Source organism: Vipera berus (genome assembly GCF_964194415.1).
Source record: "Vipera berus genome assembly, chromosome: 2".
Lineage (NCBI taxonomy): Eukaryota > Metazoa > Chordata > Lepidosauria > Squamata > Viperidae > Vipera > Vipera berus.
Genome location: NC_138203.1, coordinates 48830471 through 48853271, shown reverse-complemented (window position 1 = coordinate 48853271; position 22801 = coordinate 48830471). Strand labels below are relative to the sequence as shown.

The following is a 22801-nucleotide window of genomic DNA, read 5'->3' as shown; positions in this document are numbered from 1 at the left end:
CTTCCTTCCTCTCTTTTTTCCTCCTCCCTCCTCCCCTCCGTTCCTCTCTTCCTTTCTCCCACCCTCCGTTGTTCCATTTCACCTTTCCTCCCTCCTTCCGTTCCTTCCTTCGCTTCTCATCTCTTTCCTTCCCCCATGCTCAGGAAGGGGTGATGGGAGGAGGAGAGATTGCCAGCACTAACATGCTGCTGCTGGCCATTCCTATACCATGTGGACAGGCGGGGGCGGTCCCGGTGAAAGGAAAGCCTCATGGCTGCGAGGCTGGAGGTGCTGCTGGTGGTGGGGATGGCGCTGATCTACAACCTGGTTGCATCCATCAAAGCCAGAACGCGCTCAGCTTAAGATCCACTGGAACCAGCAAGGAGCTGCCCCACCTCCTCTGCCCCGCCCCTAGGTGTGCACACAGGAGACACCCAGCGCTGGCATCCTAGGTGAAGTCAGCCTGCAAGGCAAGACAGTCAGCAGGGAAGCCATTCTCCACTTGCGTGCGCACCCAAGAGACAGGGCGGGGCTGCCCCATGCATTTAAGGCTGTGGCCATTCTGGCTTTGATGGATGTAACCAGTTTGTAAATCAGCACCAACCCACCCACCCCCAGTACCTCAGCCTCGCAGGCACGAGGCTTTCCTTTCACTGGGACAGACGTCCACACACACACACACGGGATAGTAAGACCGGTGGCAACATTGCACTGCTGGCAATCTTTCCCGCTCCCATCATCCCTTCCTGAGCATGGAGGAAGGAAAGAGATGAGAAGGAGAGAAGGAAGGAAGAAAGTATAGCAGAGAGGGGAATTGGGGAGTGATCAGTGCTGGATGGGAGGCTTTGCCAGAGCTGTGCGGATTCGGCAGAGAGGTTGGGAGCTCCGGTGGTCTCCGCGGTGGCTGGCAGTGGGGAGGGGCTCTTGGGAAGGAATTTTTAAAGGGGAAGAGAAGATTGACTGGGGGAAGATTTTATTTTCTCTTTTCTGGAGAGACAAGCCAGAAGGAGGGAGAGTAAGGTAGGAAGTTTATTCTCTGGAGAGAAAATAAAAAGCCTTTTCGCCAACTTCCTGGTTTTTCCAACAAGCTTGGGGACCCCAGAAAGAGATGAAACCCATCAAATGGTTTGTTTGTTGTCGCCATACCAGGGTGGTAGTGGTTATTTTTATATATTTTTTTTATTGTTGTAAGTCACACAGGCCCACTGAGAATGAGTTGGGTGGCTATATGAATTTGTTTAAATAAATAAATTATAGCACAAAGGTGTTGAGCAAGATGGGAAGAAATAAATCTGAGGTCAATTATTACCAGCTTATGGCTTGGCTAATACATGTGAATTTAGATGTAATAGACCACTACATATACCTTGGCCAAAGTATATGCTCCACCAAAGTATCCTTGTGGAGCAGTGTATCCTTGGTGGAGCAGTGGGCTAATGCCTCCTTAAGTAACACCAGCTGCCTGCAATTAGTGCAGGTTCGAGTCCCACCAGGCTCAAGGTTGACTCAGCCTTCCATCCTTCCGAGGTAGGTAAAATGAGGACCCAGATTGTTGGGGGCAATTAAGCTGACTTTGTAATAATGCCGCTTGGGGTGTGTGTGTGAAAGCCCTAATAAGCAGGCATATACATAGAATGAAGGCTACTGCTAAGCTTGTAAGCCGCCCTGAGTCTTCGGAGAAGGGCGGGATATAAATGGAATTAAAATAAATAAAATAAATAAATAAATAATACAAAAGCTACAAGTGGCACAAAGAGCTATGGTAAGATACATGTGTGGGAAGTCAGCCCCCCCCCCCATCTGAGAAAGAAGTATTTTGGGGAATATTAAAAGGCAGATTATTATATTTCCCCAAAGGATCTTAAAGGCAGAAACCCCAAGTCTCTCTGCCCCAAACAGAAACCAGGCCTGCAGACATGCAGATGTGATAATTTTGTCAGAAAGATTGGAGCCAGGAAGCTGGGATTAGAAAGACAAAGATCTCTAGAATCAGCAATCCCACACACCAAATAATCCAACAGTCATCAGCCACAGCCCCAGGGAAGCAGGATATGACCTTTGGGGCATAATAGGATTAATCCACCACCATCAGAATACCAGAAAGGCAGACTCAGACTCAGGTCAAAGTTCATGCCACAGAAACAACTCCAAACAAAAGCTCAAGAAGGTATAAAAACCCACCACTCCTAACTACATGTGGTCAGTTTTCCCAGAGTCATCTTTCTGTCTGGCTCTCCTCTTCAATAAACCGCAACCTTCTTTCTAAAGCAGTCTCCATTTTGTTATTCCCGGCTTGGACTGGACCCTGAAGATTTTTCTTTCAACACATGCTTGGTGTGTCACAAGATAGAAAGACCTCCACATGGATTATAGAAAAAAATGAAAATATAAAATGGAATCAAAAGTACAAGAATTAAAATGGAAATGGGCTGGTAACAAAACAAGAACTGATGGCAACTGATGGACTCCACTTGATAAAAAGCGTTCACAAAAGAGACCTAAAACAAGATGGAGTGACGACATTAGCAAGTATTGCGTGTGCAACTAGCAACTGGTTGGAAATAAGTGGAAGAGGCCTTCATCCTCCAGTGGATAGAAAATGGCTAGAATGATGATGGTGACAATGTGAATTTCACATGGTCACGTGTTCCCTTTCTGAACTTTGTTTTTATTCCATTTATCAAAGACATATACTGCATTTAAAAAAAATCATTTACCATTAACAGTATTTGAAAAGTGCTATTTTTTAAAATAAAATTCACACAGTATTTTTGTAGTAGCATCACCAAGATTCTATTTTTTTTCTTCTAATCATCACTCTTAAAATGTCAAGAACTGGACAGCTCTGAACAAATATTAGTTTTTATATTTGACTATCTTGGAATTCAGTTTTATAGATGTCTGAAAACATTTAAAATTTAATTAACAGTGTGCTTTCCTTGATTACAAGGAACAAGTCACTGGTATTTCTTTGAATGTTTACATGCAAATGATAATCCTTCCTAGAATTAAATCCAAACAAAACCAAGAGGGAAAGAAAAAAGAACGTCACTAACGTTCAAATGCATTAGGAAAATAATCATGAGGGCTGAGAAAATGTTGCCATTTTCAGAGAGCGCATATTTTGTAGCTACTAAGGTAGGATATCTTCTCTGAAAGAAATAACATTTTTTTTATCTCATTTGGATCGGGAGAGGCAAAATCAACAAGGGAGCAGCAATGGAACTGTCTCTCACATCTTGTCACCTCTTTCTTGTTCTATCAATGACAATTCCAAAAAAAAGAAAAGAAAATATAAAATACACCCTAACGTTCCTTTATAAAAATACCGGTTAAAGCTTTTTGGATTAAAATTTGGTGGAATATGCAAAAAATATCCAAGAAAAGGATAAAGTTTTGTCCGCAATTGTTTTTACTGGGCATTATTACAGATACTACTGTTGTGGACACTAAGTTGATGTTGAATTTAATTACGGCAGCGAGACTTTTAGTGGTGCAATATTGGAAGAAGGAAGAACTGCCGACTATAGAAGAATGGACTTTAAAAGTTTCCAACTTGGCGGAAATGGCAAAGATTTCAGCGTACTTGAAAGACCAGTCGCAACAGAGATATATTGTGGAGTGGAGAAGATGGATTGATTACATCCAGAATAAATATGGGACTAAAAAGTTTCACCTAGCATTTGAATAAGTATTGGATTTATGTGATATATAAATTACTTGTAGTTATTTTAATAAGAGTTAAAGTGCGATAGAATTTAATATTTTATTGTTGTTTGCATATGGTAGATTATGATTGTTTGTATTTTTATACCCTGTATTTAGCTCTGGGAAGTAGGGGAGGGGGGAGGGGCAGGGGAGGGTTGGGGAGGTTTGGGGAGAGGGGAGGGGGTTGGGAGGGGTTTTGTTTTTTAAAAAATGTACTGTAAAACTTTTCAATTAAAAAAAAATACCGGTTTCTACTAGATCGCAGAGACTTCCGTGTGTGCGGCCGAGCTGGGAAGAAAATTATACCTTTTAATGAAAAAAAGAACTCGGCATCCATTCTGCAACGCACTGAAGTCTGTTTTAAACAAATCATTTAAAATACTGCCCTCTTCCCTTTCCCTTTTAAAAACACTAATTCGATTTAATATGACTCGGGCGAGGGGACAAAGGTGGAGCCCAAGGCTGCCTTATTTCTCTAGGTTCCCCGAGTCGAACCGGCGTTTTCAGGCGTTTAACGTGTCTCCATCACGTGGGAAGATTCTAAGCGGAACCGGAAGTCAGGGCTTCCATGGAGTCCCCGGTTTGTTGCGGTTATTTTTAGAACACTATTTGGGGGGCGGATCAGGGGGAACGGAAGTCTTGGCCATTTCCTTCCATGTCCCGGAAGCTGAGGCGTTGTGGTTGTTGCCGGCCCCGGGGAGAGTAAGGAACAGGCGCGGAGAGAGCCATGTCGTGAGGCTCGCTGAGCCGCGCTGACGCCGCTCACAAAAGGCCCTGCCGAGCAGGGTGGTTGGTCGTGGCTCCGCTTCCTATATGGGCCATAGTTTTTCCAGGAAAGGCGCTAATTCGAAGGCGGAGAAAAATCCCCTCCGGGACCCCCCGAGGGGGAAGCTCCCTCCGCCGCCACGGACCCGGACCTGCTTCCTCCGTGGGCCCTGCGTGCTGTGTTTCCTGGTCCACAGCGCCAGCCCACCCGCCGCCAAGGAGCAGCCGTCGCCTTCCTTCCTCTGCCCGGCTGCGAAGCCCCCCGGCAACCGCAACGCCCGCCGTCTCCTGCGCTGGCCTCCCGTGCCCGTCTGGGCAGAGCGGAGCCGCCGCTGCTGCCGCCGCTTCTTCTCCGGCCTGTTCTTTTCGCCGCCGCCGCCGCCGTCGTCAGCGCGCCGGGGCTTCTTCGGGTCTGCGCTGGAGAGCAGCGAAGTGCCCGCGGAGATGGTCTGCAAGCGCAAAGGAATCGGGCTCCGCGCCTGTCCGCCCCGGAAACAGCCCCGTTGCGCCACCCTCCGGGGAAATGCGGCGGGGACCGGCGCCCCTTCGCCGCCTTCGACCGACCCCGCCGAAGGCCAACAGGTGCTCTTGCCCGAGCAGCACCTCTGCCCTCTGCCCCGCGCCGTGGACTGTGCCAGGGAAGCTTCGCCTAAAGACTCGGCCGCCGAGGATGGGAAGGAGTTCATCCCTAGTAGCTCTCCCTCGCAGCTGCCGGAGCTCGACGGGAGAGAGAAGCACGAGCCGGGCGAACCCTACTGTGAGGAACCCCCCGAAAACCCGGAGGACTGTTGCCAAGACCCGCAGCCACCGGTGCTGGATATTAACCAGCTGCCTCCCTCCATACTTCTCAAGGTGGGTTTGGTGGTCATGCACTGCCCAGGGTGGTGGTGTCATAGCTATGATACGCAGACTTCCAAGGTATGCCATGGTTATCTCTCTCTCTCTCTCTTTTTTTAAAGCTATCGTTTTTCTTCCTCCTGATCTTCAAGAGCTGCTCTTTGAGGATTTCTTAGATACCTGTGTTGCATTCTGCTTTGGCTACCTTGCAGCTGTTTCTTATTTTGGGGTTCAGTCGTGTGTTGAAAACAATCGGCAGCAGTGCCTGGAATGCCACTGCAGGATTGCAAACATGTGGCTAGATTGCTTTTGCTGCTGCTATTTTGCCATAGAGATGGGGATGAAGACTTGAACTTGAGTTCTGTGTCGTTTATAATCCATTTAGAGTACTGAGCTACAGGTTTATTGGCAGCAGTGCTGGCAAGGAGTCTTAAGTGAAGTTGAATCCCTGACTTGAGAGGATGAGAAATGCTTTTATGAGATGATTTTTGTCTTTTCAGAAGGTGATATGAAGTAACTCAGAACTGTTCAGCTTGATGTGGAAAATTCCTCTTCCTGCTCTATTTATAAACAAAAATATCTTAATAAATAAATTTATTCCGTATGAATAAGTGATTTAAAGTGAATTATTTGCTGTAGCTTTGATAATTGCAACTTTCATTTCTGTTGTACTGGAATTGCAGGAAGAAATAAGTCTGAAATTAGAAGCTGCTGAACTGCTTCTTATATTGCGGGGGTTTTAGTTTGCTTTTTTAAAATTTTACCCTAATAGCTCAGGACTTTAATAACAGATTCACAGATATCATTTGCCAAAACAAGCCTATTTTGTGGCATTTATCATATATATTTGAAAGTTTTAGATGGTTTTATTTTGTCTCTCTGCTACCTTGACAATGGTCTGAGCAGAATCAAGCAGAATAAAGTATTATACTGCTCAAAAAAATAAAGGGAACACTTGAACAACACAATGTACTGTACTTAATAGTAGAATGTCTTATCTTGTGTTCCCTTTATTTTTTTGAGCAGTATATATAAAATGCATAGGTGGCATTCAGGAAGACTGTATACCAAAATGACACATCTCTTTCTAAACGGAGATGGAGTATTGTAAAGATCCAGTCTAAAGACCCTTATTATGTGTCTACCCACTGGTGAAGTATAAAAATTTTGATGTTTACAAAACTGCCTTATTTGTTTCTTTATCTTACACTATTGCAGTTACTTTAGTCCTTGAAATAGATGAATAAAAAGCCCTTAAGTGACCCTGCAAAGAATTCTGCCTAAACTTATAATTGCTGTCTATAATGACAGAATTTATGATAACTTTATTTAATAGAGCAGAGATATTATCTTCCATTTTTTAAACAGCAACTTGCTATTTACAGTTATTAACCAAATGTACCAGTTATTAAATGTCATATATTCAAGTTAATTCAAGTTAAATGCTTATTACTGTGGGTAACTTGAAGTGAAATAATTAGAATATTCCAAGAAGTAGACTATCAAAGTAATAGTTGCGCCTTCTAAATGTTTCTTCACTGACAGTTTATTTTTACTTTTTTAAAAAAATGGATAGTGCTGCATTATCCTTTTACCATGGCAGAAAATAAAGCCTTACATTGGCTTTGCTTGAACTGTGCTCCAGCTAGTCCTTGACTTACAACAGTTCATTTAGAGCTGACTTTCAATAGCTGCCAAAAAAACCAATACAGTCCTAGGCTGCAATAACAGAGGGATAGAATCAAGATCATGTGAAGTGTTAGTACCACTTTATAATGTTTTGGTAAGACCACACTTGGAATACTGTGTCCAGTTTCGGTCACCATGATGTAAAAAAAGATGTTGAGTCTCTAGAAAGAGTGCTCTAACAATGCATTATATAAGGGTTTGTAAACATAGACATTTTCCAGATAATTTTTGTCCTCTTTTCTAGCATCTTGGCTCTTAATGGAAATGGTGTGGAATCTGTATGTACAAAAATGGGGGAGAAAGCAAATCAAATGCTTGTGGATTTGTCCCAGCATTCTGACAGACAAATCCTACTGTAACTTAATATAATTTCTGACGGTTGTACCACTTCATCTCAGATTTTCAGGCACTGCAAAGAAACTTTATCATTCCATGTAATAATGTAATTGCTACAGATACAATTTTTATCTGTAATCCTTCCCCCCCCCTTTTTTTTTTTACTTTTACTAAATTTAGTCTAATGGCTTAAAGTCAGAAGCTTGCAACTATTATAAAAATGATGGCCTAATAAACACATTGAATGTGTGCAATTTTTAATTTTTAATGATTTTTCATAGCCAGCATAGCAACCATTGGAGAGGATGTTGAGTATTAATGAGTAGCTGTGAGAGATGTACAGCTAGGATTGAAAAAGATGCTTGATGCTTGCATTGAAGAATTGTTAAGATTCTATCATTGGCATGTCATTAAAAGGAACTCTGAAGTTATATGACTTTCTCTTTTTATTTTCATAGATATTTTCCAATTTATCTTTGAATGAGCGATGTCTTTCAGCATCATTGGTTTGTAAATACTGGCGTGACCTCTGTTTAGATTTCCAATTTTGGAAACAATTGGATCTCAGTAGTCGTCAGCAGGTATGGAGTAGGCAATATTAAAATATGAATGTCTTTTTCTTCAGATAAAAAGTGATGCTTGAAAGATGAACATATGGAATGTATACTATGTCCGATCATTGCTTGGTTAGTAAATACTTTTGAGTATCAAATGCAATTTATAGTTATGTTCACATGCAAAACTAAGCACAGGTTAATTATGCTATGTGCTATAGTATGTACTTTGAAAAGACTGAGCCACTAGCAGCAAATTTTACAGGTGCTCCTCTCCAGGCAACGTTCCACCCATTAGGATTATATATAAGTTCAAAAAGATGTTTATTCTGAATGAAAATGTGAGTGAAGCCATGTGGTCCTGCCACTTCTAAAAGTGAACAAATATGACCCTATTGTTTTTCTTTGCTGACTTTGTACCATTTTCTCAGTGGTTTGTGGCACTTGGAAAAGTTAAAAGAGGTTTTTGCAGAAGCCTCACGGTTGCATTCTTCTAGCCTATTCACATTTTCCGGGAGAAAGTTGGGAGTCTCTTACGAGCCATCTTCTGAAACACAAGAACTGGAAGTGCAGGTTGCTGGAAAATATTGAAAAGAGACTCTCTTCATTTCCTAGCAATATCTATCAGTGCCAGAATATTTTTAGTGGTTTTCAAAGGCACTAATTTTTACAAGTGACTATAGTAAGAAAAATACAGAAGCTTCAGAAAGACATGAAGTGTTTTGGTATTGAGACAAAATATGTGGAGTCCTTGGTACTCTCTGAGCTTGATTATTTGCTTGTAGATGTTTCATTACTTGATTAGGTAATATCATCAGTGATACTTAATTGAAAGGTCAGAGAACATTGACTGCACAGTGAGTTACGTATATTCTCTTCCATTGTATGTAGAATATGTTGCCCCTTTCCTGAAAAGATAGCCGTGTCATGGACATAGTGCAAAAATCGTCAAAGTAATCTTTGCAGATGTCTTTACTGTGGTTGAATGTCACTTCTGTTTTGTTGTGTTTAAATTTTTTATAGCAGTACAGAAGTACAGAGGCTCAATTGGGGATAAAGGAATTGTCTATGATTTCAGCAGTACCTGCTTTTATATAAAGCTATTGTTTCTAAACTGAGCATCCAGTTCAATAATTTATTACATAATTTATATATTATGCTGTTCAAATTGATCCAGGTGGTGGTAGAAGACATTGGAGAAGCAAATGGAGCAATGGAGTCATTGCTGCATGAGCAATTCTGATTGTATATTTGGGTGCAAAAAGGCCTATTTTTTAGGCCAGTATCTCTGTTCAAACTAAAACGTGAAGAGCCATGGCATGGTTTTGTATGAACCACAGTATGGCTTAACGTAGATAAGCTAGCTGAATGATGATATAAATAAAGCATTTTATGTAGCCCAGCCACCTATGATCTTTCTTTGTGATTTTTCTCTAATGTATAGTGGGACATTGCAAACAAACTTGTGTGACATGGACTTTTTTTGTTGTTCCAGACAAAAGCTTAGATCCTGGTTGCTTGAATGTTGGCATAGTGCAAGGGATTTTTTCTAGTGCAAAAATAATATTTCTTAGTGCAAGTACTAGGTTTAGAGGTGTACATAAGTGCTCAGTCTTAGACATCTATGTTGAGAACTAGAATTTTTGAGGTATTTGTATGAAAGTTAGACATAGGTTATAGGGAGTTGGAAATGTTTCTATGTACAATGTAACATAATAGCAATTTTAATTCTTCATGTCACAAGCTAAGAATAAGAACTAATACAGGATCTTGCTCTAAAAAGATTAAATGCAGATTATCTAAAAAGTGCTTTTTCCTACATAATAGAGTTTACAGTGAAGTACCAAGCAGTCAGTTCTAAAGTCAGAAACCAATTATCATGTGGTTTTGTTTGTATAATTTTTGATAAAGACAAATGTAATGTTATATATTGGCTATCATTTGACAGGTCACTGATGAATTACTGGAAAGAATTGCATCACGAAGCCAGAATATAACTGAAATCAACATTTCTGATTGTCGTAATGTGACAGATTCTGGTGTATGTATGCTAGCATCTAAGTGTCCCGGACTTCTAAAATATACTGCATATCGGTGTAAACAGCTGTCTGATACATCTCTGTCTGCTGTTGCCTCACAATGTCCTCAACTTCAGAAAGTTCATGTTGGCAACCAAGATCGTCTTACTGATGAAGGACTTAAGCAGGTAAGTTTCTTCATACCAGTTAAGTTCTGCTGTATGTGCCTTTAGATAATTCTAAATATACTTTATTTAGAATTCAGCTGTTGATAGTTTTATATGGGACCATCTAAGTTTTGTTAAACCTTGTATATAATTAATGTAATTAATTAAAAATATGCAAAATCCAACAGTTATTAGTACTTTGCATGCTACTAAAAAAATTAATATGGCATTTTGGAAACTTTTGAAATAAGTTGTGATTTCTTGCAGGTTTTCACAGTATTTTGAACATTGGATAACATTGCCTCCTACATCAAGAGGGATTACATACTTTTTAATATACATAGTACAATTTATATCAAGGATGCCCTGTCTTTTCCAGTCTTAGAATTTTGTATTTGTTCCAGAAGACATTCTAGAAGTAAATTTACTGAACTAGATAAGGCAGTGTGAGAAACTGCTGTCTGTGGACGATTAAGTTTGCACCATAAAATTCTATACCTAATCTTATTTCTTTGATATGAAAGTCTGTCATTCTTCCTGGTTACACTATAAATTGGAATAGGTAGACAATGCTATTAGCAGTAATCTTCAGAGCTGTGTTTATCTCAGTTTACAAGTTCGTGGAAAACCTTTTCAATTGCTAAATTCAATTACAACAAATGAGCAAAATCTAGACAGTCTTGAATTATTCAGGTATGTGAGGTAAGTCAGATGTTTTCAAGATAAATTAATTTATATTTTACATAATATTTCAATTTTTATAACTACCGTTTTAAAGCAAATATACAAGCAAATTAGGGTTTTTTGGGCAGAATCATTCTTCAAGTTTTTATTTACATAAATTATAATTATTGAGAAAGTGAGAAATTATTTTAATTTAATTAAAATAAATGCCCAGAACCTGGTAGAGAGCCTGCATAATGGAGTGGAAGGATAAAATCCTATGGCCTGGAAATTATACTTTTGTTAATGCAGCCTAAAAATTGCACTTATCCTTTTTGCTGCCATATCACATCTGCATTCCTCCAATTACCAATCTATTATAATTCTAATATATTCACAAACATGCCAGATATTTTCCATGATATATATGTGCCTTTGATTTTAGCAGTAGCGCTAACAATAGCACTTAGATTTATATACTGTCAAGTAGCGCTTTACAGCCTTCTCTGGTTAGTTTCAGCCTATTACCCCCAACAATCTGGTCCTCATTTTACCGACCTCAGAAGGATGGACGGCTGAGTCAACCTTGAGCCTGTCAGAATTGAACTCTAGGCTGTGGGCAGAATTAGCCTGCAAAATACTGCATTCTAATCACTGTGCCACCATTTTCATTCTTAACAGCATATTTTTGTATTTGTATATATTAAATTCAAATCAATATAAAAGCTACAAGTGATGCAAACAACCATGGAAAGATACATGCTTGGCATCACACGAAAAGATAGAAAGACCTGCACATGGATTAGAGAACAAACAAAAGTATACAATATCATCAAGAGAGTTAAAAAGATGGAAATGGAAATGGTCTGGTCACATAGCAAGAAGGTGGCAGGTGGACTAAGGTGGACTATGGCAGGTGGACTAAGGCAGTCATAGAATGGATTCCTCTTGATAAAATGCGTCCACAAAAGAGACCTAAAACAAGATGGATCAATGACATCAGCAAGTATGGCGGACCCAATTGGCAAAAGAAAGCTCAGGACCATATTGGTTGGAAACATGCAGAAGAGGCCTTCATCCTGCAGTGGACAGACGTTGGCTAGAATAGATCATAATGCTCTATTAAATAGCAGTTTTATTCCATTTCTTTATCTTATCATGGTTAAATTGTGGGGGAAAAGGAGGAAGCTGTGTTGGATATTTTTGCTCCTTGAGTTATTTGTAAAAATAATGAAGACAGGATACAAATAAATAATTAAATGAGATAAGATTAGTTAATAACACTTGGTCTTATGCGTTCCATTCTGATTTTTGGTGTTTATAAATCAGTTTGCAGTATAATATTTCAAGGTATTTATTTAACTCACATTGGTTGACCTGTACTTCTGCCCAAACTTGCTTTTGAAGATAGTGACATTTGTCCAGTTCTAGTCATATGCCACTTTAACACTTCACTGGTGTCCATGGTTTCTGAAAAATAACAGAGATTTGAGTAGACCATCAGTGTTTTCCTTTCCATTATGCAAGAGTCCATGAATGTGGAAATTTAATGTCATTCACATTAAATGAATATTCTCTGGCCATATTTCTTTCAAAATCAGTCTTCAAACTGTTTTTTTATCCTGCTCTTTATAACTTCCCTGTCTTTTTGGAGAAGACATCGACAAGATACAAATTGAATAACTTTAGCTTTGTTTTGTGATCTGCTATTATTTTACCAGTGTAAAATGGGAATTATTTTGAGTGAACTAAATAAAATGACTCTTGGTTTGAAAACAAAATTTACACTTCAAATTTCCCTTTTCCTAAAAGCACCCAAAGTAATGCATCTTATAATAGAAGTACGGTACATTTTAAAAAGTTGTCTGTGTATATGCACAGCTTTTTCTGAATAGAAAATGCATTTGATGGTCTGCAGTGTTTGTTAAATTTAGGTTTGCAATAGCTACATGTTATACTTCTTATATACCTTCCATATTCTCAACTTTCATTTCACTACTTGGTTGGCTTAAAGCTATTATTTAACTCTCACTTATGACACATATCTACCTTGTGAAAAGGTAACTGCATTTAGTTCTGGATACATCTATGAAGAGGCTTTTAAAATTTAACCTACTAAATCCTAAAAACACTGAAATGGTACTTGTTAAAAAACTTATTGCTATAGACAATAATATATACTTAGTTAGTTTCCTTCAGTTTATCTGAAGGAAAGATACACAGTATTAATTTATTTCTATCTGGGATAGTAATATTTTTGCCAGCTCCAGTTGTAAAAAAGTGTTATTATTCACTTAGTAAGAAGTATTACTATTTACCTTCCACAGAGGTTAATGCAAAAACTAAAGCACTGTGAATTCTTAATGGAAGCTGAAACATCTGTGTGCAACATTGGTATTATATTTATAGTTTTATATACTGTATACTGTACTGTGCTGATTAGCAATAAGTTGGTAGAACTGATGACTTTATCAGATGCCACGGCTTTAAATGTTGTATGAAGAACTTATTATTAGGAATTAAGATTTGCTTCTAGCGACATTTTTGAAAGTAACTTCGAAAACAATTTTTAAAGATCATGTTAAGTGTATAGTTAATATAATAAGCCTGTTTCTTTTATGACTAGGAAATCAGAGCCACTGTGAACTTCTGAAGCACTGCAGTGATTACTGTAATAGAAGTTAATGTTTTGAGGTCAATATGCTGCTAAAACATTGTTAAAATCTCATTATCTAACCATTTAATGTGCATATGCATATAGACAAAAACATACATGTTGCTAACTGCCTGTAATGTTTTCAGTGAAATTCTTTTTCTTGCTGGATGTTTTTCTATCCTTGTAAATTGTTTTGGTGGTTCTATGGTAATAAGTAGAATACAAATGGTTTAAAGTATGTTGTTAATGCAGACTTTAACTTCATTTATAGTTGGGCTCAGAATGCAGAGAATTGAAAGACATTCACTTTGGGCAGTGTTACAAGATCTCAGATGAAGGAATGACCATTATAGCTAAAGGGTGCCTGAAGTTACGGAGAATATACATGCAGGAAAACAAATTAGTAAGTATTTTCTGCTATACCTTTAAATTGAAATTGTCCATACATTCTTTCGGTGCCCTCCCTCTAACCTATACAAGGATTTGTAAGTTACAGTAGCCTGATTCTCAATAAATTCTTTGGGTAGAAGATTTTGAAAATATCAGTTGACTGCACCAGCAGTAATTTCTTGCAGGAAACTCTCAGCAGTAAAGGAGTTTGTGAAATATCTCCCTTTTGAAAAATGGTCCAATAGTTTGCTTTATTCTCTTATTTTTTTCACATTTCCATATTACAATGCAACAAAGTAAACATGTTCAGGTATTTAGAACTTTATTTAGGATATCAACATGGTCATATTTAAAATTTAAAATAGAATCATGTTGAATATATATGGATGACAACATTTGTCATCATCAAAAGAAATGGACTGAAAGACTTTCATACCCTACTGAACTCTTATCTTCCCAGATATACAATTCACAATAAAGAAAAGACTAGACAGTTACTGTTTTTAGATGTGCTTGTCAGCAGGCAGGAAAATGGAAACCTAGAAAACATGGTTTGTCACAAGGCACCCACACTCCATGCATTCTTAGTTTCAACATTAACCATCTGCTATCACACAAAAGAGAGTTGTGTCAGAACACTATAAGGCAGGGTGAGAACCTACAGCAAGCTAAACAACTAAGGACAGGCATCTATGTGAACAATTCAGGCAGAATGGGTATGCACAAACATTTATTACAAGATGCCTATGCAATACACAAGGGGAAGAAAGAAGACCAACTGTATGGCACACTCTGCCATACATAAAAAATATTTTGGAAGCAATAGAATGCAGCTTTTAGAGTCTAATGCAGTGATGGCAAACCTTTTAGAAACCGAGTGCCCAAACTGCAACCCAAAACCCACTTATGTATCGTTGGGTGCCGGGTGGGCGTGGCCCACTGGGTGGGCGTGGCTGCGGTGGTAACAGCAGCCTGGGTGGGACTAAAAAATTCAATCAATTCCAACTTTGCGAGATCTTTTTTTTTCTGGTGAGAAGTTGAAATTGCTTGATTGATAGAACCTCTTTTTTTTGCACACGGCGGTGGAGGCCGAAAGCAAATAGGTTTTATATAACCCAGCTAAAGGCCTAGGACTGGGGTGATGGCATGTGTGCCCACAGAGACCTGTGACATGCGTGCCATAGGTTCGCCACCACAGGTCTGATGTAATCTACTGCATTCTAATGTAATCTATCAGATCCCATGCATGGATTGCCACTGTAACTATGTAGGAGGAAGCTAACTACCAGATTGCAGAAACACAAGCGAGTGATCAGATGAGGAGACCTAAACTCATTGGTAGCCTCACATTGCAATGAACAAGAACAAACATTCAGTTTCACTGCTGTTGGCCAAGCATGTATACAGATAGCCAGGGAAATGATTGAAGCCTGGGAAACGGGCCCCTTGTCAATCAAAAGGAGCGCTGATTTATCACCAGCTTATCAGGTACTTAGGAGCTGAGGACTTGGCAATGCAAAGAAGCAACATGATGTCAGGAAAGCTAAGGCTCAAAATCACTAAGGCTTGTGACAAAAGTAAAAAATAACAAAAAAACGTATTTCACCATGAAAAAACAAGAAAAAAAGTCAAGGAAACGATTGGTCCATCAATGGGAGAAAATGGCAAGAAGGTGATAAGCAATGGGGAGAAAGCAGAACTGATTATTTCCTTTTTTGCATCTGTTTTTACACACAACGAAAAAAACAGTCCAATCTATCAAAAACAATATTGTAAAAGGGATTAGGAATACAAGTCAAAATATGCAAGAAAATGTTAGGAGAACATTTATCCACTGTAGACAAGATCAAATCATCAGGACCAGATGGATTACACCCCAAGGTTCTGAAGAAACTGGTAGATGTGGTCTCGGAACCCCTGAACCTTATCTTTCACAGATCTTGGAGCACTGGGAACTATCAGAGGACTGGAAAAGGGCTGATGTAGTTCCCATCATCAAAAAAAGGGGGGGAACAGGAAACTACAGACCTATCAGCCTGACATCAATACCTGGGAAGATGCAACGAATCTGTAACACTTAGGGGCAAACAACATCATAACCAGAAGCCAACATGGGTTTGTCAAAAAACAGGTCATGCCAGACAAATTTTTATTGCATTTCTTTAACAAAGTGACAAAATTATTGGACCAGAGAAATGATGTAGATATAATTTACTTGGACTTCAGTAAGGCTTTTGATAAAGTAGACAACTACCTACTACTTTATAAGATAGAAAAATGTGGGTTAGATAGTATCAGCACTAGATTCATTCATGAATGGCTGACCAACTGCACTTAACATGTAGTCCATCAACACCCCAATCAATTAAAAAGCCACAGATAACTAGGCACCACATGAATACTATGCAGCGAAAATCCCAAAGCACACATTCTGGTAGAGAGAAGTTCCCTGAAGATGGGTTCCAGCACAAGTCTGAAAGCTCGGAAGACTAAATCTCTGGTTTTAGTGGCTGACTCAGATTAGATCCTTCAGGAAAGTTAAAAACCAAGATGATAGGCAACCTGTGAGTGGTTATCTTCTCTATCCTATAAACCACCCCCAATGTAGCTGGCCACTATTGGAGGCCCAGGCCAGGTAGCAGAGCCATGTTTTCAGGCTGTTCCTGTGGGAATGGGTCTCGCCAACAATGGGAACATCATTGGTGAGGTCTGCCAACAAGAGACCACAGCAGAAAAGGCTATTTTCCAAATTCTTTTGGCAGATGGCAAAATAGGCCTTTTTGGCTGGAATGAAATGAGTGAGTTGGGCTAATCCCATCAGGGTTAGATGGCTCCTCAAATACATTTTTTGTTTTTATTTATTCTTATTTATACTTGTTAGTCACCCAGAGTCACCTTTGATAAATAGATGAAGGGATGAATGCATGCATAAATAAATGGATGAATGAGTGAAGGATGGATGGATGGATAGATAGATAGATAGATAGATAGATAAATTTGCTGCCATTTAATTGCCTTCTACTTAACCAGTTTTATTTTTCTGTGAGAATTGTTTTCTGTAACAAGTTTAATTTAATTGAAAAGCTAAACTTGGAAATTATCCAATATGAACCAGATGTCTATGTATAATAAGTATCCATATTTCATAATAGAAGATTTAATCAGAAACTCCTTTATTTGCTTGGCATAGTATAAAAGTATAGCTTATTGTATATGAGTTTTGTTTTTTGTAGTTTTCTTGCACTGAAATTATGCTTATGTTAATAGATAATAAATAAATCATCATATAATTTGAGTGGGCATGGGACCCCTGAAGTTTTTAGCTCTAATTTTTCTGCCCTTGTGGATTTCTGTGATAACATTGTTAAAGCTGCCATTTTAAAATATAGTAAGTTTTTACCTCTATAAGACACGAAGAGTCTTTTAAGTGTTTATAACACAGGTGTCAAACTCAATCTTTCACATGACATATTGTGTCATATCGTGATGTATCACGATGTTTTTTTCTTTGTGGAGGCGGGGTGGGCATGGCCTGTGGTGATGCATCCGGCCTGCAGGCGACCCTCTAGTCTAAAGGGTTTCCACTTTAAGTAAAGTGCCACCAAATGCAAAAAGCCATATTTTTTGAAATTTTTAGGCCCATGTCTTTGTGTTTCTTAGGAACTGACTCCTACATGTATCTCTATCTCCTCACATAACTAATCAAAATTGAAATAAATCAATATCAAAGAAGTTATACTTTATTGAAAAATAAACCTAGAAATCTTCGTCTCAACTCATTTCCAACAAAGAGAAGACCAAGTGCTTGAGCTGTGAGGTTTATTCTCATGACAATATATCTTGGATGGTTACATCTAAAGTAAACCCTTGCATACATTTAGTTATGTTATCTTTTCTGCTTCTGATTCAAGGAAAATCACTGCCTTTCTGGTTCAGTGTTTCCTACTACATTGACTTAAGGAATTGTAATGTCCTAAGTTTGATTATTGTTTTACATATTACAGATGACTCTGTTTTTTTAACCATCTTATGAGATTGGAATGCTTTCTGTTACCTTCCCACTGTAGTGGTCCCTATTTTTCTACTTGCATTTTTACGTGCTTTCGAACTGCTAGGTTGGCAGAAGCTGGGTTGAGTAACAGGTGCTCACTTTGTTACACGGCACTCGGGATTCGATCCGCCAAACTGCCGACCATCTGATCGACAAGCTCAGCGTCCTAACCCACTGAGCCACCGCGTCCCTTTTCATTTTAATGCTATGCTTATAGCATAGAAAAGTGTGGGCAATTAAAATACAATGCTTCGTGAACACGTTTCATGAAGACACTTAGGCCTTTTAGCTGAATATTGTCAAGATATCATGATCTGAGGGCAATACAGCTTATCTATTTGCACGGAAAGTATCCTGCATTGGCAATGATATACACAGTTGTTTTGGGCTTAAAAAAATCTTGTTTCTGCAAGCTCTTCCAGCTGAGTCACTGGGCAATTTAGCTTTGCAGAAGTGCTGAGTAGTCTCAGTTAATAAAAAAATATATAAATTCTCTAAATGCAAATAGTTTCTGTGGAGTTGGATTTTAATTCTCTTGCCCCCAAGAGTTGCAAAAACAAGAACAATAATATTCATATGAAAATATAAAGTTTGTTTATTTAAATGATGCATATGGCTGCCCAACTCACAAATAATGACACTGTAATGGGAAAAACGATTGTTTGCGTGATATTAATTATCGCATGATATTGACCTCTAGGAATAGACATTCACATTATCCATATTCCATTGTTTCACTACTAAGTGCTTTTTGCACTTTATTTATTGAGTACTGATTTCTTTATATTAATAGACCTAAAAGGTTGAAGTTGTCTACTTGCTCAATATCTTCATTGTCAATTCTAAGGTTAATTGCTGTAGCAATACCATTTATTTCGTTCTTCTGTTTGTATTCCACCTTTATATTTACTTTTACCCTCTTTATATATAATTTTAATAATAAATGCTCCTTGACACTTATTAAAGCTTGCATATCATTAGCATTTTAGCTATCAAATAGTGTAGTTCAGGGGTGTCAAACTGCCGGCCCACAGGCCGGATACGTCATCCCAAAACCGCCCACCCCATTGCCGGCAATGGAGAAAAAGCTCTGATACGTTGCGCGACGTCACGTGACATCGCGGGTTTGACATGTCAGGTGTAGTTGATCAGCATACCACAAGTTAATAATGTTTATTCCTCCAATTTTGAAGCCATGTTTATTTATTTAGAGCATTTATTAAGCCACCCATCTTCTAACCAATTCTGAAAGGCTCTCAGTGTTTATTGTCATCTAATCCATCGTCTCTTGGTACATATTAAGCACATTGAACAGATAAGGAGAAGTATGCAGTCTTGACTCAGTCCTTTGACAATTTGAAGTCTCTTTCACCACGTTTTTTCTATATTGTGGGTTCTTGTCCTTTGTATAGTTTAAGATGATAACAGTGGGGTGTTCTAGGTTTCCCATTTTCTTAAGAACATTCCTTATGGTAGAATTCTGTAATGCCAAGGTTGGCAATAATGAGGAGTGTTAGTGTGGTCTAGGAAACAAAAATGAATCCATACTATGGGTTCTTGTCCATTGTCTAGGTTTAACATGAAGACAATGAGGGATTCTAGGATTCCCATTTTCCTAAGGACATTTCTTAGCTTGACATGTATTAATTTTTAGCATTCTTTTGCTTTCTCAAATATCCAGTGCGCATCTGCAAAATGTCTCTTATTTTTCAGCCTTGTCTAATATTCTTCAACATCTAACATTAGTACTTCTTAGCTTCTTATAAATAGGGAATATCTTTCTAGTGTATTAGATGTTAATGTCTCTTGTTCATTCCATTTCCATTGAATCTTTTTTTAAACCAGTTATTACCTGTGCATTGTAGCCCTTTAACACACCAATTCTAGATTGGAACATCATGAACTCAGAAATGTTCTGGAAATATTTTCTTGGTTTTCTTTGCATCCATCTTAAATTTTGTTGTAGATATAATTGTAATACTGCTTCTTGTCTCTTCTGACAGCTCTGAAATCTTTGTTAAGTTCCTTTTCAGAGATTTTTATTGGAAGGGGTTCTTGTTTTTTGTTTTTGTTTTTTTGGATTTGGCTTCTCTTCTCTTCTTGGTAACTTGCTCCATTTGTTCTGACATCGAGTTTGCTTTCTTTGGTTTCTTGGTCAATTGAGTGTTTTTTTCACATTCACCTTTGACAACTTTAATTTTATTTTTACATTGCTTCTAGATCCTTAGCAGTGAGATTCATGATTTTAAAGCAATTCTTGATATTCTCCTTGTAAATTATGGTTATACGCTCAAGGTTATATTGCGGAATTTGGTTGTCTTTGTATTTTCATTTTAGCTTGGCACATGTGAAATTTGTGATCTGTTCTAGAATTAGCATCTGGCCATGTCTTTGTTGTTATTGAGTTCTTCCACTTCATTGTGCTAAATAGTATAATCAATTTTATTTCTCTCTGTTCTGTCTGATAAAGCCCATTGTTTTGGTTCTCTGAAAAATGTGTTGGAAATCAATAAATCAGTTCTGATAAGTCAGGGGTGTCAAACTCAATTTCATTGAGGGCCGCATCAGCATTGTAGTTGCCCTCAGGGGGCCGGGTGGGTATGGCCAGGGTGGGCGTGGCCTACTGGGTGGGTGTGGCTAGAGTGCGTATGGCCTACTGGGTGGCAATGGCCAGCTCTACATCAAGGGTACCTATGGGTGCCTGGGCAGGAGTGGGACAGATCTGAGGGTCTCTGGCAGAAGGAGAGTCTCTGGGCCAGGGCCAAGGCAGTGGGGGCCGTTCCCTCACTGTTTCCAGGATGGCTTCGCGGGCCACATTAAACCACTTCGCGGGCCGGATCCGGCCCCCGGGCCTTGTGTTTGATATGTCTGTGATAAGTCATTTTTCCTTCATTTTTGTTTCTTAGGCCATTTTACATTTTCTTCATTATTTCAACTTTGGCATTACAGGGTTCTACCGTAAGCAGTATATTTTGCTCAGGCATTCTGTTAATTTCAGATTGAACTTTCCCATAAAATTTGTAAACTTCTTTTTTTTCAGCAGTAGTTGGAGCATAAAGTGGACGTTTGTAATGTTAAATGATTGTCTCTGAAGTCTAATTGATATTATTTAGTCATTGACTACATTGTATCCAAATGCTATTTTTGCTGTATCTTTCCAATTATGAAAGCAGCATTATTCCTTCTTTATTTTTCATGTGCTGAATATCTAATAATAATAATAAACCTTTATTGTCAAAGTACAACATGTGTACATTGAGATTAGCTGAGCCTCCCCCCGTGCTCTCTCCCCCTAACACACAGTGACAACTAACCCTCCATCCTACCACACCATGTGAACCAACTACACCACACACCGGCCTCCCAAGTCAATTATGCATAAGTTCACAGAGATTATATCCCATTTAAAAGCCTAACAGCCCACGGATAAAAGCTATTTTTCAGCCTGTTGGTACGGCTGGCTATACTCCTATATCTCCTACCGGATGGTAGGAGAGTAAAGAGATACCTTGCAGGGTGTGAGTCATCCCTGAGAATAGTTGACCTTAAGTGTCCAACTTTAGTCCACTTCAATTTGCTGAAGATTTAGATCAGTGGCCCCCAACCGTTTGGTCACCAGGGACTGGTTCTGTGGAAACAGATTTTCCCACAGACTGGAAGGGATGTGGTTTCATGTGCTGCCTGCATCCCACGGATGGTGGTTTGCTTATTTGTGTGGCCCGGTTTCTGGCATGCCATGGCCTGGTGCAGGTCCACAGACTGGGGGTTGGGGACCCCTGCTTTAGATGATGGCTGTAAACAATTAATTTCAATTTTCACTATGTAGAGTTTTCCAATGTACAGGTTTATCTTCCTTAAGCTCCATATTGCCACTGTAATTCTGGTATGGTCCCTTTGGGTTTTCATTTCATGTATGGTAACGTCAACCAGAAGATGTCTGAAAGGCTTTAATTGAGCCACATTTTCTTGGTAAATGCGAGCTTTACCATTGCCTTCTCCCACTGTATGAAATGATGGCTTTGTCATTCACACTCAAGTGATCATCTGTTTCCAGCATTTTCTTGCTGACCTATAAATATACCTACTTGTTTTAGCTATGCAGCTGGGATGGCATTTGAATGGTAAGTGACTTTTCTGAGATTGTGTACTTTTGGCATACATTGCTGGAGTTTTTTACGTATTTTTTTCTACATACAGCGCGCGCGCACACACACACACACACACACACACTGCCTGAGATAGCATAGTAGGAGATGCAGAAGAGATGTATTACCTAGGTTTCCTACTAAATCAACTATATCCTTTTGGACCATTTTTTATTGCAGGTGGATTGTGTTTTTGCATATGTAGGAATATACAAACAAATAATTTGCAATATATTATTGTGTATGCAATTTGTAAAGCAATCTTCATACTTTGAAGAATGTTTCACACTTGATATTTTGTTAAACCTGTAGTAACTGATATTCAGTGATAGCTGTTTTACAGTGATGATTTTGCTTGAATGCAGTATTTTCTCTTGTTAAAATTCTTTTCTGTCTTTAAGTGAGTTACCAGTAAATTTCTCAGATGACTGAATGCACACATAAAGTTCCTTAGTTATTATCTCCAAATAAGAAGGAAAAAATAGTTCCAGTTGACCTTTAGGTGGCAGTATGACTTTAGAGATACTTATATGTGCCTTTATGTCCTTGGACCTTGGTGGATAATAGAAATGCCAGAAATGGTAGATTTTGATTAAATTATGTTATTGTGTGGCTATAATTTACAGATTTCAGCATATATGTTTATTTTACCTTATATATTAGTACAGTAGTCTTGGTTATAACCATAGAACTATATGACTGAAAAATTATGTATTTTTAATAATTATCAGTCTAACTTTAGGAGTAAAAAACTTCCAATAATTAGATACTATTTTATTTATATCAGACATTTAAAATGCTACTTTTATTTTAAAGAACTTAAAATGGATAGTTTCAAGTTTC

General features: G+C 38.6%; 1 protein-coding gene across 1 annotated transcript in view; it reads left to right on the top strand.

Moving 5' to 3' along the window:
* The first annotated feature begins 4237 nt into the window (after positions 1 to 4237).
* Positions 4238 to 22801, top strand: part of FBXL17 (F-box and leucine rich repeat protein 17) — a 122137-nt gene continuing 103573 nt past the window's right edge. Inside the window, exons 1-4 of the mRNA XM_081318405.1 lie at positions 4238 to 5304; positions 7773 to 7895; positions 9817 to 10074; positions 13644 to 13775. Coding sequence (XP_081174531.1) covers positions 4501 to 5304; positions 7773 to 7895; positions 9817 to 10074; positions 13644 to 13775 — 1317 coding nt within the window. The 5' untranslated portion in view covers positions 4238 to 4500. The remainder of the gene's footprint in view (positions 5305 to 7772; positions 7896 to 9816; positions 10075 to 13643; positions 13776 to 22801) is intronic.